General features: G+C 44.0%; 1 protein-coding gene across 1 annotated transcript in view; it reads left to right on the forward strand.

Annotated features, from left to right (window-relative positions):
• Positions 1 to 4,139: 4,139 nt before the first annotated feature.
• Positions 4,140 to 15,000, forward strand: part of myrfl (myelin regulatory factor like) — a gene marked incomplete at its 5' end in the record, with an annotated part of 19,589 nt that continues 8,728 nt past the window's right edge. Inside the window, 12 exons of the mRNA XM_084049560.1 lie at positions 4,140 to 4,272; positions 4,841 to 4,934; positions 7,203 to 7,264; positions 7,661 to 8,090; positions 8,395 to 8,607; positions 8,854 to 9,049; positions 9,311 to 9,387; positions 10,751 to 10,861; positions 11,338 to 11,428; positions 11,676 to 11,876; positions 14,490 to 14,598; positions 14,909 to 15,000. The exon at positions 14,909 to 15,000 is cut by the window's right edge and continues 18 nt beyond it. Coding sequence (XP_083905686.1) covers positions 4,140 to 4,272; positions 4,841 to 4,934; positions 7,203 to 7,264; positions 7,661 to 8,090; positions 8,395 to 8,607; positions 8,854 to 9,049; positions 9,311 to 9,387; positions 10,751 to 10,861; positions 11,338 to 11,428; positions 11,676 to 11,876; positions 14,490 to 14,598; positions 14,909 to 15,000 — 1,809 coding nt within the window. The remainder of the gene's footprint in view (positions 4,273 to 4,840; positions 4,935 to 7,202; positions 7,265 to 7,660; positions 8,091 to 8,394; positions 8,608 to 8,853; positions 9,050 to 9,310; positions 9,388 to 10,750; positions 10,862 to 11,337; positions 11,429 to 11,675; positions 11,877 to 14,489; positions 14,599 to 14,908) is intronic.

Raw genomic sequence — 15,000 nt, forward strand, 5'->3', positions numbered from 1 at the left:
GTAAATTAAATGGAGTGCATGTGCGTGTGTGCGCGTCCGTGCGCATCCGTGTCCGTGTGAACTGTTCGAGTGAAACCGAATGGAACCGAGTGCAGCCGACAAAAATGGAGCGTCAGCCATCGTTTTCTGTGCGTTGTTTTTACTTTCGGTTTTAAAACGCTCTCAAACTTATTTTTTGAGGCACGGAATTTACTTTTAAGGATAGAATTTTGTTGTTTAACTTCATATATGTGGTCAATTAATCATGACAGAGCCTATTTCAAAATTAAAATCCGGAGAACCGTCAGGGGCAGACAGTGATGGGCATATAGCCCCTTCTAAAGTCCCCTTGCGTCATATGGCTGGTGGTTGGGAAAAGGAGCTGCTGATTGGCTGAAGAGGAACGGAACTGCTGATTGGCTGAAGGGGTTGTCAGTCAACGGTACAAACTGTTTGACAACAGTTTTTTTCTTTTTTTGATCTCTGAAGTTGCCTAGAACCCCTTTAAAAGGCTAAGAATTGAGCAAAGACCAAAACATTATGCTATAAGACTAAAAGGGAGGTTTGAAATGAGTTATGCAGGGAAAGCAAGTCTGAAAAGGTTGGTTTTGAGGGAGGCTTTGAACACAGCAAGGGAGGGGGCGGCTATGATGTGAGTTGGGACTGGGTTCCAAAGGGAGGGGACTGCAACTGAAAAAGCCCTGTCATCCCAGATGCGTTAGTTAGTTACTCGACCTAGACACGTATTGTAGCTTGACTAAAAAATGTGACCGCCCTGATGCTGTCCACTCCAGCCCCATGTAGCCCCTGCCAGCAGCCATCGGCAGCAGCTGTAAACCAGCGTCTCACAGTGACGGTGACATTGAACGACTCGGATATAGATGAGCAGAGGTACAGTAAGGTATAGTAAAGATGATTGACACTTTTAGCGTTTTACTGCTAGCACACGCTCGTTTACTGACGCACACAAAGCCACTTTGCATTTATGTGACCTCAAGTGCCGCCAAAGTTGTCCCGTTTGTGACATGTTGTAGAGTTGCAGTAAAATTGTTGGTAAACCACGGCTGGTCTGCTGAGCACCAGCAGGGCTAGTTGACTAATAAGCCTGGTTTAAGGGTTTGTTTTTTAGTTTTTTTATACAAACTTTTAAGCTACTGGAGAATCAAAGAGATAGACTGAAGTTAAACTACACTATTTTGGGACGACCTGATTGTTCAATGGGTACGGTGCAGACCTCATGGTTAGGGTGCAGACCTGTCCTGATAGTCCAGTGGGTAGGATGCAGACCTCATGGTTAGGGTGCAGACCTGTCCTGATTGTCCAGTGGGTAGGGTGCAGTACTCATGGTCCAGTGGGTAGGGTGCAGTACTCATGGTCCAGTGGGTAGGGTGCAGACCGCATGGTTAGGGGGGTGCAGACCTCATGGTCCAGTGGGTAGGGTGCAGACCTCATGGTCCAGTGGGTAGGGTGCAGACCTCATGGTCCAGTGGGTAGGGTGCAGACCTCATGGTTAGGGTGCAGACCTGTCCTGATAGTCCAGTGGGTAGGATGCAGACCCGTCCTGATAGTCCCGTAGGTAGGATGCAGACCTCATGGTTAGGGTGCAGACCTGTCCTGATAGTCCAGTGGGTAGGGTGCAGACCTCATGGTCCAGTGGGTAGGGTGCAGACCACATGGTCTCTAATGCCTGACAGTGAGTCTGTGGTTTAATTCTCGCTTTCTCGGCCTGCTGGAGCATTTTTCTGCGTGTCACCATTGGTTCTCAAAGTGGGGTCCCCAGCCAAAGTAGTTAATATAGCAACACAATCATTTTAACCACTATCCATTTATAGGTTGGCCATTCAAACATAGCAGATCTACAAGCTCACAGCCCGCTGCGAGCCTGTACATCTTTTTTTTTTTTTTTTTAATATCCTGTTTGAAAAGGTTTGAGTCATTTTGACACTTCTTTAACTCTGGGGGTCCCTGGCAAAACCTTTTCAGCTGGGGGTCCACAGCCAAATGAATATCAATGTGGGGGTCCTTGGCAGGAAAAGGTTTGAGCACTACTGATCTACACTACCTATCAAATAAAAGCCTATAGTGTAGATAGTATATAATATTAGTAAGCTATATAGTAGACACGGTATATAGTAGTGGGGGATATGAGGTAGCACAGGTAAGGCTTTGTGTGTGCATGCACACGCGTGTGTAGAGAGAGAGAGGGCGAGAGAGAGCAGAAAGACTGTACTTCTTCCACTGACAGTTGATTCACCTTGCCTTGTTTATGACCCCCCCACCACACACACACACACACACAGGTGTATGCATGCTCTAGCCAGGTATACGTGAGTGTCTGTTACTCTGTCCAAAGATCAAAGTACATTTGACAGACGGGCAGGCAGGCAGGCAGGCGCCGGTGTGTTGTTTAACGTTACATAAAATAGATTCTGATTCTATATTATAATAGTTCTGCTGTGGATGGAGATGTGGAATATAGGTGTTCAGCACATCTGAGCCAACTAACTCTACCAACAGTCATGGATTGTACCTGAAGCAGAAGACAGCGACCGAAAGATAGAGAGAGAGACTGTTTACCGAAGGTTCGGCGGCCATTTTGAAGATCAAGCCTCAGGTGTGTTTCATGGTGAATGTATTCTATGGTTTGATATGACTGAATTGCTCTGACTAGAGAACAAGCTTTTTTTTTAAATAATGTTTTTTGTTTTATATCAATGAGTTACCTACTCAAAATAATTTGGGACCCCCAGTTTGTGAACCACTGCATTACTGCATTACAATGAATGTGATTAGTTTTTGACTAAGGTAAGAGCTCCCTCTTCTCTGTATGATATGGTTTGTCTATGAGCCAGCCGTCTGTCCAGGTGTGTAGAGCACTGTTTCCCAAACAGTGGGTTTGACCCAAGCCCATGTTTGGACCACTTTTTATGTGTCACAAGTAAATATCCCCTTTTTTCATTTAAAAAGTTTAAACAAAATAAATCACAACTTTTCATCAATTAAAAACAACAAAACAACATTTTTCAAAAATATTTTATAAATAAAATCAAAAAGTTAAATACTTTTCATAAATAGATAAATATATATTTTTAAGAAGTAGTGAAAATAGAAGATCCACAGATCCACAATGCGTTGCTTCGTGTCGCGTTGTGAGCTATTTTCACAAGTTTGGGTCCCGGGCAAACATTTAGCTCGTCACAAGAAGCTATACGAGTTGCAATGCAAACGCATTGTTAGCTTGTAGATCTGTTCTCTTTGAGCATGCACAATGTGCAAAAGTAATATGTGATATAATATGTAAAATAACGTATTACTCTTGATACCAAGTAATAAGAAACATATTACTTCTTAAAGGAGAGTCATAAGTAACTAGTAACTTATTAGTTACTCTTCCTGAGTAATATGCCCAACAGGGCAGCTGCTAATTTCCACATCTCAGCAGAAAGAATCAACTGCATCCAAAAAGAACATCACATCAAGTTATCACAATGAAGACCAGTGTTGTCTGCTTATTATAAGCTATTATAAGCTTGCATTTCTGTAAAGTCAAGTAAATATTGGTAGTTTGGTAGATTGCGTTTTTTCTGGCTTGTTTCTACAGTGTAGTTGCTTATTTGGGCTTGCTTAATTGTTTTAAGTGGTTCTCAGTGGTTTCAAACATTTATTTTATTATTGCGAGAACAATGGCTTATATGGTTATAGCATCATGCTAACTTTCCAGGAAGAGAAATTCTGCAGTTTCTATTAGCTTGGATTCCCCATCGATGATGTCACTGGTAGGCGTGTTTCCGAACTGTCCACAACCCTCCTCTGCGACACAGACAGACAAAGCAGACAAAAATGGTACCACACATGAGCATTAGTGAGTACCAATTATACGGACGTAGGTTCAAAATGGCTGAAGTGGTAATTTAAGAGGAAACTCTTATAGTGGTAATGTAAGAATACTTAGTGAATATGGCCTCATTATTGCAGGGACTTCCCTTATTGACTTGTGACAATAAAACTTCTCTTCTCTTCTCATTTAGCTCACGTTAGGTTAAATTATCTTAGAATATATTGCCAACTGAAGGCCCAGTGTGAACGGTCACATTTGGACTTTATATGCTCCCCTGTAGAACCGCATTTGGGCCTAGCAGTGTTGGTGAGCAGGGCTCTCGATGGCTTCTGTACCCCAGCATCATCTGTCTCTGCTGGGCAGCCAGGCAGCCATGGAGCGTGGAGGTGGAGGTGGAGGCAGGCTGCCAGTTGATGTCCTTGGAGAGAACGAGGCTCTTCAGCGCTTCTTTGAAGGTGAGGTTGACTGTTTTTTTAACCACATGGTTGAGCAGAGTCGCTCAGGGCTCTACGCTGGTGTCTTTTCTGTTTTCTGTTATTGTGGGGAAAGCTTTTGCTGAAAATAGCCAATCGACAAGCTTACAACGTGTCGCAGCGCGACGCGTTGTAAGCTTCTCGATTGGCTATTTTCCCACAATACGGATGCTGGGGTTTAAATGGTACCTAATCTGCTGTATATAGAATATACTATGTTTACACAAAGTTAGGTGGCAGCTACTGAAGAAAAAATGCTGGTGGTGTATACAACATACCAGGTTTTATTTTTTTAATGCACATGTACAGAACCTTGAAGCTTGGTTAAATACAGTTCTAATAGGAAACACTGGAATCCCACATGCACCGCCACGCACACACAACCATTTTCTAGTTCTTGCGTTATTAATCATCAAAGATAATCGTGTGTGTGTGTGTGTGTGTGTGTGTGTGTGTGTGTGTGTGTGTGTGTGTGTGTGTGTGTGTGTGTGTGTGTGTGTGTGTGTGTGTGTGCGTGTGCGTGCGTACGCGTGCGCGTGCACGCGTGTAGTTCAGGATGTGAGCGGAGTGCTGGAGAGCTCGGTTGCCGTGGACACCAGCATTCTGGAAGAGTACATTGCCAACGACATGGTTGTTAACAGCTTGTGAGTAACACACAAACAAACGAACACGTATGCACACACAGACACACACACACACACACACACACACACACACACACACACACACACACACACACACACACACACACACACACACACACGCGCACGGATTGGCATCCGGTGATGTTTGGTTATGGCTCTGTTGCCCCTGTTCACCTGAATACACTTCCTTGTTACGTAACACGCGCTTTATGATGTATGTGTGACCTAGTTGTACAGATAGTTAGTTTCAGAACAACAACACATGCCTCGATGTGTAAACCCTTCTGGGGTCCAGAGTTACACTGAGGAACTTTGACGTGAGATGCTTTTCCGTAATGTGACTATGTGACTATGCATTCCTGGAATCTACAGTAGGGGCCTATGTACTGTATGTATGTAAACCTCTTACATTGTGTCCAAAACCTTTACTTATCAGAATTCAAATTCAAAAATAGAAAAAGTAGCAGATCTACAAGCTCAAAACGCGTCGCTTCGCGCCGCGTTTCGAGCTTGTGGATCTGCTACTTTTGATGATTTTGTGTGACACTGTAGTATGATCAAGTGGGGCGTTAACACTAGCTCTGGTCCATAGCGTTAGGTGTTCTCCTTAACGCAATGCGACTGTATGTGTGTGCATTCTCCTCATTTGAACGGGTGCGCGATGTCTATTCTCCCTGCAGTCTGACATATTGGTACTGTAGTTTGTGATCCTGGCCACCAAGCAGGGTCCACCTGCGTCACACAAGCCTCTCAGCCGGCAGGTGTGTTTCAGTGTTCATTCTGGCAGCACATTTTTATGAAAGTTTTAGCCATAGTCTTTTGAATATAATTCCATGTAGTTTTGGTCATATTTTAGTCACCTGAAATGTTTTAGTTTTAGTTGACTAAATATCATACGATTTTAGTCGACTAAATCTGCAATTGAAAAATGTATTTTGGCGGGACCTGACGGCGGGCCTGATTTACATGTCGAAAATAGCTGATCTACAAGCTCACAATGCGCTGCCATGCGATGTCTTGTGAGCTTGTAGATCAGCTACTTTTGGGCTGCGACATCCACGCGCAACCATTACTTGTCTTATAGTTGTACTGGATCTCTACCTAACATTTTACTCTAGTTTTTTGATGAATTTATAGTTTTAGTCATCATAGATTAGTTTTTAATCCGTTTTCATTTAGTTTTCGTTAGTGAAAAAGGTAGTCCATATACAACACACGACAGCAGCACTTATTGCCTCTCTCCCAGCACAAGCACACACAAACTCATGATGAATTACTGAACAACAGGCCTACAGGACATGACATCAGGGCCCAAACCAGAACCTTTATGTGAAGTCTGTGTTATAAACCAAAAGTACAAGTGAAAGTTTTGCTTTATAAAGCCCTCATCTTACACAATTTGGCTGCTGATCATTTTGCCAATGAGCCTGGTCATGCTTTCTGGCTGAGTTGGGTGTTTAAATCTTAAAGACGTGGTGAAATGAAATATATGTTTTACTTGTTTAAATATGTTTCACACTTTTAGAGCATATCCGTGGTACAATTGATTTTTTTTTTTTTTGTGTATTCTTATATCAAAAGTCCCTCAAAAGCCAATCTTAATTACTTCCTGTCAAACGAAAACTTACTGCATGATGACATAGATAGACTCTCATGAATATAAATTAATCTTGATTTCATTCACCTGTGTGATTCCCATTTTGAATCTCATTCAAGATGACGTCCAGACGGTGTATTACTAATTTCAAACGTTAAGAAAACTAGCCGTTTGAACATAGCACACAAAAATGTGTATCTGAATAATGTTTTGGTAAGAAATAAGCAACGTAGCAAACAAGCTTCACACACTGGCCGTCTCTCGCTCCCTTGGGCAGCATGAGCGGCAGGCTACAAACACTAGCCCTTTGCTGCTATGAGTGCATGAGATTCCAGCGTTCCATAGCCTGAAGGGATGGGACCTTCTGATTGGTCGCCATGTCGTTTCAGACTTAAACTTCTAAATAAAAAGCCATTTCACCACGACTTTAAAAGATTTTCCATCGCTCACTATTGCCTGCAAATTAGAGACAGATTACAGTTTTCTATGTTTAAACGACTGGAGTTTTTCTCTCTAGCCGTTTAGCGTTTAACTGTATTTTATTTCATTACTATGTAATTATGCAATCATAAAACCCTTGAACCTATTGCACACAGTGCAGCTTTATGTTAATTTTCATTTGGGAGTTTAGTGTTGGAACTGTACTCATGAATCATTTCATGTTTCCTCAGCATGCTTCCGGATTCTCCTCCTGACTCCAGCTCTGAGCCCTGCTCACCACCTCAAATACCAGGTCACTTACTTATTACTATTATTATCAGGCATGCAATGCTCATTTGGTATGTTCTTGCACTCTATTTCAATGACGTGACACGCACGTCGCTTAACACCTACACTGTAAGTCACACAATGGACAATTGATATGAATCTAGGCTTATTTCTATGTTAATTCGCTAGGTGTGAGTCGGGAGCCTTTTGAAAACTTTGTTGAGGTGTGAATTTAAAGTAGTTTTAAATCTATGCGTGTGCCTGCGCGTGCTCCTGGTCAAATAAGTTCATGCACGGCGTGCAAGGCCGTCCTGTGAGCATTGCACCCCTGATTATTATTATTATTATTATTATACAGTGTAAACATATACCTGCAAACCAGTCACACGACGGCTAACACACACCCTGTCCCCGCCTCCAGACCTCCACTTTGATCCTCATTGGTCTACCCAGCAGCAGCACGCCAACCAGGAATTGGCACCGTTCCAGCCATCCATAGGGTCACAGCACTCCCTCGCCTCCGCCGTCTCGTCCTGTCGCTTTAAGGACAGAGGCTCCGCCCCTCCCCTCCACGTGGACCCGCCCCCCACGCACGCTCAACTGCGCATCATGGGTCTCACCAACACACACGTCAAAGCCGACACACACACACACAGCAGCCAGCGCACACCGAGACACACACCACCACATTACCTCAGTCCGGACAGCTCCGCCCACATTTACACGCCCCCGCCCCCCTCCGCAGTCCAGCAGGCTGCCCCCCGGCCCGCCCCCACGGAGGGTTACCACCCCACCCCCCACGGCGGGACCCCCACCCTGGTTCCTGTCTGCATGCCAGCTCCACACTCTGGGTGAGTAAGAGCAGAAGGTTCTCGAGCTTTTTTTTTATTTCAAGGAACCCCCAAAGTGATATGTATTTGGGCTGCAGACCCCCATCTGGGTCCCCCAGGGGTGCCCCAGCTAAATGAGGAACAGTATAAACATTTAAAGCAGCACTATGTCACTTTTTTCTTATGAATAAAATGTAATTTGGTCCAATCTGTATGGTAGAGTATGTTAATTTTGTATACATTTTTGTTGGTAGGTTAAAGTTCAACATAAGGCAGTTAGTAATATTAAACTCTCTCTCTCTCTCTCTCTCTCTCTCTCTCTCAGCTCTCCTGTGGAGCAGCCCCGTACAAAGCGCAGGCGGACTTCGGACTCGTACGATGGCTCGTATGAGTCGTCTCAAGACGCGGTGTACGACAGTGATGCTGGCGCTGCTTGTTCTGGGAACGGAGTCATACTGGGACCATACCAGCTACTCAACTGGGATCCTTACAGGGCGGCAGAGTGGAACGCGCTGTACAACGGCAACTACCAGACTCTGTGAGTGAACGAGTTCCATTGCATCCCAAAAATAATGGTTCTTTAAAAGTCTATGGTTGCGCTCGGGTGGCGCAGTGTTAAAGTGCCTGCCCACCACCGCGGAGGTTGTGGGTTCGAATCCACTGTGGTGCATCTGGCTTTGTCGAGCGTCTATAAACACAATTTGCCCGTGTTCGGGGGGAGGAAAGCCTGACTGGGTGGGTGATATGAGATGATTGTTATATTCTTTCTCTTTTTATTGTTTAGGTCTGTCCCAGCCTACCATGTGAACACAGATAAAGGTTTTAACTTCTCGGCGGCCGACGAAGCGTTCATCTGTCAGAAGAAGAATCACTTCCAGGTCACAGTGCACGTGGGCGTGCACGGCGAGCCGCGCTACGTCAACACGCCCGGCGGACCGCGACACGCAGAGTACTTCCAGGTCAAAGTGTTTGGGGTCAAGGTGAGGATGCAGGTCTCACACACGCACACGCACGCTCGCACGCACACACGCACACACGCACACACACACACACACACACACACACACACACACACACACACACACACACACACACACACACACACACACACACACACACACACACGCTATCCCTCTGACTGTCTGTCTGTCTATCAATCTACCCAACTCTCTATAGAAATATCCATTGACCTGTCTGTCTGTCTGTCTGTCTGTCTGTCTGTCTGTCTGTCTGTCTCTCAGCCTGACAGTCCATCACGTCGTGTGACCATAGAGCAGTCTCAGTCCGACCGCACCAAGAAACCCTTTCAACCCATCAGGTAGGTGACCATCTGCCACAATCTGGTAACCGTGACAATTCAACAGTTTGCTCTGTCAGATGATGCAGATGTTGACAGTAACGCTGCCTTCACACTGGCAGCTGCGAAAGCTATAGCATCTGGTTCGTAAGTGCTGTACTCAAGTAAATGTACTTTGTTACTGTCCACCACTGCAATTAAGTGACATTGTATGGTGGACTGACATGGACACACCTAGATTAACAGGTTGGACAGAAAGTGTTCAAGTGCCTTATAATCAATTATATTATTATGTAATCATAGTATAGAGGTGAATAGATAACGTGTGTGTAATAATGGCATAATGATCAGGTGGACAATAATGAATGTGAAACAAGCAGTACAGTACAGACGTAGGCACATATATCCATCTGGCTCTACATCAGTGTTTCCTAAACATAGGACCTGTTTTTATGGGTCGCAAAAAACAACCTTTCCTACAAACAACAACAAACAACATTCGAATTTGTTTGCTTTGAAAAATGTTTTTACTTGCCTGACTATGTGTTTTACTTGACCCAGGCAATAGGGCAACCCTTCTCAAAGTGGGGTCCTGGACCCTCAGGGTTCCTTGAGAGATTTCCAAATGGACCCTTACGAGTCTGTAAGTCCGACGGTATACAACAGTGTTAATTTTGACAGTATATTCTGATTTAGTCTTACTCTTATAGTCTTTTGAATAACACACCATTTAGTTTTAGTCCTATTTTAGTCTTCTGAAATGGTTTAGTCTTAGTCTAGTCTTAGTCGACTAAATATCAAAACCTTAGTTTTTTAGGGCGGATTCACACTGCGGCCTTGGAACCAGCCTTGAGGCTGGTAGGAAGGAATACCTGGGAAGGAATTGGTAAAGCGTGTGCACTTTGTGAGAAGGTTTATAAGGTTTTCAATAGGGGGCGAGCCTAACTTGTTTGCAATGTTTTTTAAAAAGCTATACCATTACCTAATACCACTCCAAAAATCTAAAACTTCTCACAAAGTACACTTATAATAGATGCTAGCTTTACCAATTCCTTCCCAGGTATTCCTTCCAACCAGCCTCAAGGCTGGTTCCAAGGCCGCAGTGTGAATCCGCCCTTAGTCTTAGTCGACAAAATTAACACTGGTATACACAATGTGGGAACACATGCCCCACCGGTTATGCAATTCCCCGAGTGCTGAAATGAACACTGAGATTTTACAGTTCAGATTGGGGGGTCCCAGAGATAAAAACTCACAGATAGAAATGTCTCAAAAATTATGTCGGGACCCACAGGTTTAGAACCACTGTGACCTAATGCATATCAAACCCTTAAAAAGGGTTGAGAATAACTGACTCTACTGTACTGTACTGTATTCTACTCAGGGTCAATCTGCCCGGCGACAAGATCACCAAGGTGACACTGGGTCGACTTCACTTCAGTGAGACGACAGCCAATAACATGAGGAAGAAAGGACGACCCAACCCTGACCAGAGGTGTGTGTGACTGTGTGTGTGTGTGTGTGTGTGTGTGTGTGTGTGTGACTGTGTGTGTGACTGTGTGTGTGTGTGTGTGTGTGTGTGTGTGTGTGTGTGTGTGTGTGTGTGTGTGTGTGTGTGTGTGTGTGTGCGTGCGTGCGTGCGTGCGTGCGTGCGTGCGTGCGTGCGTGCGTGCGTGCGTGCGTGCGTGCGTGCGTGCGTGCGTGTGTGTGTGGGTGTGGGTGTGGGTGTGTGTGTGTGTGTGAGAGACACCGTGTGGGGGGCCAAGCAAGTACTGAGAGTCTGGCTATCAACGGAAACGTTATGATGATGTTTTTTGTGTGTGTGTGTGTGTGTGTGTGTGTGTGTGTGTGTGTGTGTGTGTGTGTGTGTGTGTGTGTGTGTGTGTGTGTGTGTGTGTGTGTGTGTGTGTGTGTGTGTGTGTGTGTGTGTGTGTGTGTGTGTGTGTGTGTGTGTGTGTGTGTGTGTGTCAGGTATTTTCTCTTGGTTGTAGGTCTATATGCTACAGTCAGAGACGAGAGCTACTTAGTGACAGCCCTGATGTCTGAGAAAATCATCGTCAGGGTAACACACACACACACACACACACACACACACACACACACACACACACACACACACACACACACACACACACACACACACACACACGTATTTAGTAACATGATAGTATTTAGTTAATCTGGATGTAACATGATAGTATTTAGTCATGTCATCTGGATGTAACATGATAGTATTTAGTCATGTCATCTGGATGTAACATGATAGTATTTAGTCATGGATGTAATTTGTATTCCCCATCAACTCTCAGGCTTCGAACCCGGGTCAGTTTGAGACGGACGGTGAGCCGCTGTGGCAGAGGGGGGCGGGGCCAGACAGTATGGTGTGTCAGGGGAGGGTCGGCATCAACACCGACCAACCGGACGAGGCCCTGGTTGTCGGGGGCAACGCCAAGGTGATGGGTGCCGTGCTGCACCCGTCGGACCGCCGAGCAAAACAGAACATCCATGAGGTGAGTAGCGGGGTTAGTTAACTAAAACAAGCATTTTAGTTAAAGCTACACTAAGCTACAATACACTAAGCTACACTATGTAACTTTCCTCTTCTACCCCTGGATTTAAACCCTGTTTCCAGTGTAAGTTCTGACATTTTTACCATTGAGCTAATAGAGCCTCCCTGCTTGCTCAAGGAAAAAAAAAAATCTTGACCATCAGGTCACAATTCGTGTCAGATCCTGTGTATAGATGAGACGTGACTAGGGATGGGTATCGTTAGGATTTTTACGAGTCCGGTTCCGGTTCCGGTTCTGCTTATCGGGTCCGGTTCCTATCGGTTCCATATTTCGGTTCCAAAATGGTAAAAGAATAAGAGGTCAAATGTTTATTTAATAGAGATGCACCGAATGGAAAATTCTTGGCCGAAACCGAATACCGAATACAGGAAACACTTGGCCGAAAACCGAATAGCCGGAAATTATTAATTTAAAAAATATATATTTACATTTTCTTTAAAGTTTTTTTGTACCATTGCTGCCATGGCTGTGCCTCTGTTGTAGAGCTACATGATTATGGCAAAACTTATCATAACTATAATGGGTCCATATTGAGATCAGTTATTTAAAACATATTTATTTATTGTGTAGAATTATTGATTTACTATTGTGTAGTAATAAAATACTATATGCCTCAAAACATTACCCTGCCATATTCAAGAAATTAAAACTAATATTGAATAGCCTAGCAAAAGGCATTATAATGTCTGCAGTTGCATTATTGCACACACAGCCAAAATGCATTAATATTAGGTCTGCCATTCCTTCCTTTTGAAGAAGTCACTTTCAGTTTCATTTTTGAAAGACAAACACACACACACACACACACACACACACACACACACACACACACACACACACACACACACACAATCAAACAGAAGCGTTCACAGCTGGTGTTAATTATTTTGCCCTGCGCGAGTTCTTAACTAGCGCTGGGTTTCCAACTAATGTTACACCCTCTGACATGTGGATTCTATTATTCAAGATGACAACAGCAGATTCTTGGTTACAAAGTTTGCAGGGCAGGCTATTCCTTCTCTTACTACTTCAGTTCAGACAGTGGTGAGTGAGGGGAGAGGGCGAGGGGCGGTGCGGGGAGGAATGAGGCTGGGCTGAGTGCGCTCGGAGAGAAGCAACAGCTGTACTCCTCCATACGGAGAGACGCTACTGATGTATACTTCTCTATTGAGCGTGCCAGAAATCCTGAAGGGGGCGTCAACAAGTGTCTTTTGGTAGCGGCGGACATCTTTGAGGGGTAAAAAACAGGTTGACTTAACATTACCCCCCCTCAAGTATGTCTGCAGCTACTATGCCACGCCCCCCGTGGTGACGAGTCGTTGGCACGCTCTATACAGCGGTGTTTTACCGGATTTGTGATTTTTGCTCAGATTGTGCTGTTTGTGTAGGACTTCTAAACGCCTTTGTTTGAACGGCTTATAGCGCATCTAGGAACCAATATGCAGAACCGAAATTACATATTTTGTATGGGTACCCGGTACCGACAATTTCTATATCGGTTCCTACTTGGAACCGTATTTCGGTACCCAACCCTAGACGTGACCTTTGACATGATCTAAATGTCTCAATAGAAGAGCAGGAAGACAAAATACAACCACCCCAATTGTATAAGTTATATACAGATTGGACAAAATTACATTTTATTTATTCAAAAAAAGTTACATAGTGACACTTTAAATAAAATAAAAATATAAACAATGCTTTACAAAAACTAACCAACTGAAACTGTATTGTGTGTTTACAAAACTAACTAAAACTAACTAAAATATTTTGTAAAATGTGAAGGTTGTATCTGTTTTTTGTTTTATTTGTCAAGCAACACCATCGTACTACAGGGTATAGGCATAGACCTGTGCCGCGATGCTTAATTATGTTTCATCAGTTTCAACTGAAATGGGCAGAATGAAAAACCCACACATATCCTTGGCTCTTCTGATCTTTGACCCTGCCGCTCCCTGTCCATGGTGCTGAAACACACGCATGTCAGAGAAAATGTCAATATTGAATAGCATATTGTGTAGGCCAAGGGTTCCCAAACTTGAACTTGTAGATCGGCTATTTTCACAATGTTTGCCTCTTTCTTACATAATATTTGACAGTTTGGCCAATTTGGTATTAAAAAGTCAGTCAATTGTAACTTTAGAAATGTGCAGATACTGTACCCTGTATACACTTATACCGTATGTTGGTGTGTTTACTGTTGAGAGAGAAAACAATGTTGCACCTTAAGCTAATCATCTGGGGACCCCCCAAAATAATTTGGGGTCACCCAGTTTGAGAACCACTGGTGTAGGCCAAAATAATGTATGAACTATTCATATAGTAGAGGGAGTTGTCTGAAGGCATTTACGTACATTTGTCATGTTACATTGTAGCTTTTACCCATAGTCTATTAATTGAAATGTTTGCTGGCCATTGATATTGATGCTGTCAGGTGACCTTGCCACACTTTAGCTTTTGCTGAATCAATGCCACTGCTCTCTCTCTCTCTCTCTCTCTCTCTCTCTCTCTCTCTCTCTCTCTCTCTCTCTCTCTCTCTCCCCCCCCCCCCAGGTTGATACAGAGGAGCAGTTAAGGAGAATAACTCAGATGAGGATTGTAGAATACGACTATAAGCCAGAGTTCGCTTCCAGCATGGGAATAGACCACACCCACCAGACAGGTACCCAACAGAATAGACCACGCCCGCCAGACACATGCCCATTAGAATAGACCACACCCACTAGACAGGTACTCAAAAGAATAGACCACACCCACTAGACAGGTACTTAAAGGAGCATTTTCAGCCTTATCTTTATATAAGTGGTCCTTATAGTAAGGACCATTTATAGATAGGTTGAAAATGGGTCCTTTAACAGTAAAACATAGCCTTGGCTCCTTAAGGGATGCATACTAGAAGTGACGCAATTAAGGAAGGACGCATTATCACAGAATGTGTTAATAATTGACATGTATAATATGTGTGTTTGAAGGTATCATTGCTCAGGAGATTAGGAAGCTCCTTCCTCAGGCTGTAAAGGAGGTTGGCCATGTGACATATTCAGATGGACAGGAAATAGAGAAC

This window comes from Gymnoscopelus microlampas, assembly GCF_963454915.1.
Source record: "Gymnoscopelus microlampas genome assembly, chromosome: 23".
NCBI lineage: Eukaryota > Metazoa > Chordata > Actinopteri > Myctophiformes > Myctophidae > Gymnoscopelus > Gymnoscopelus microlampas.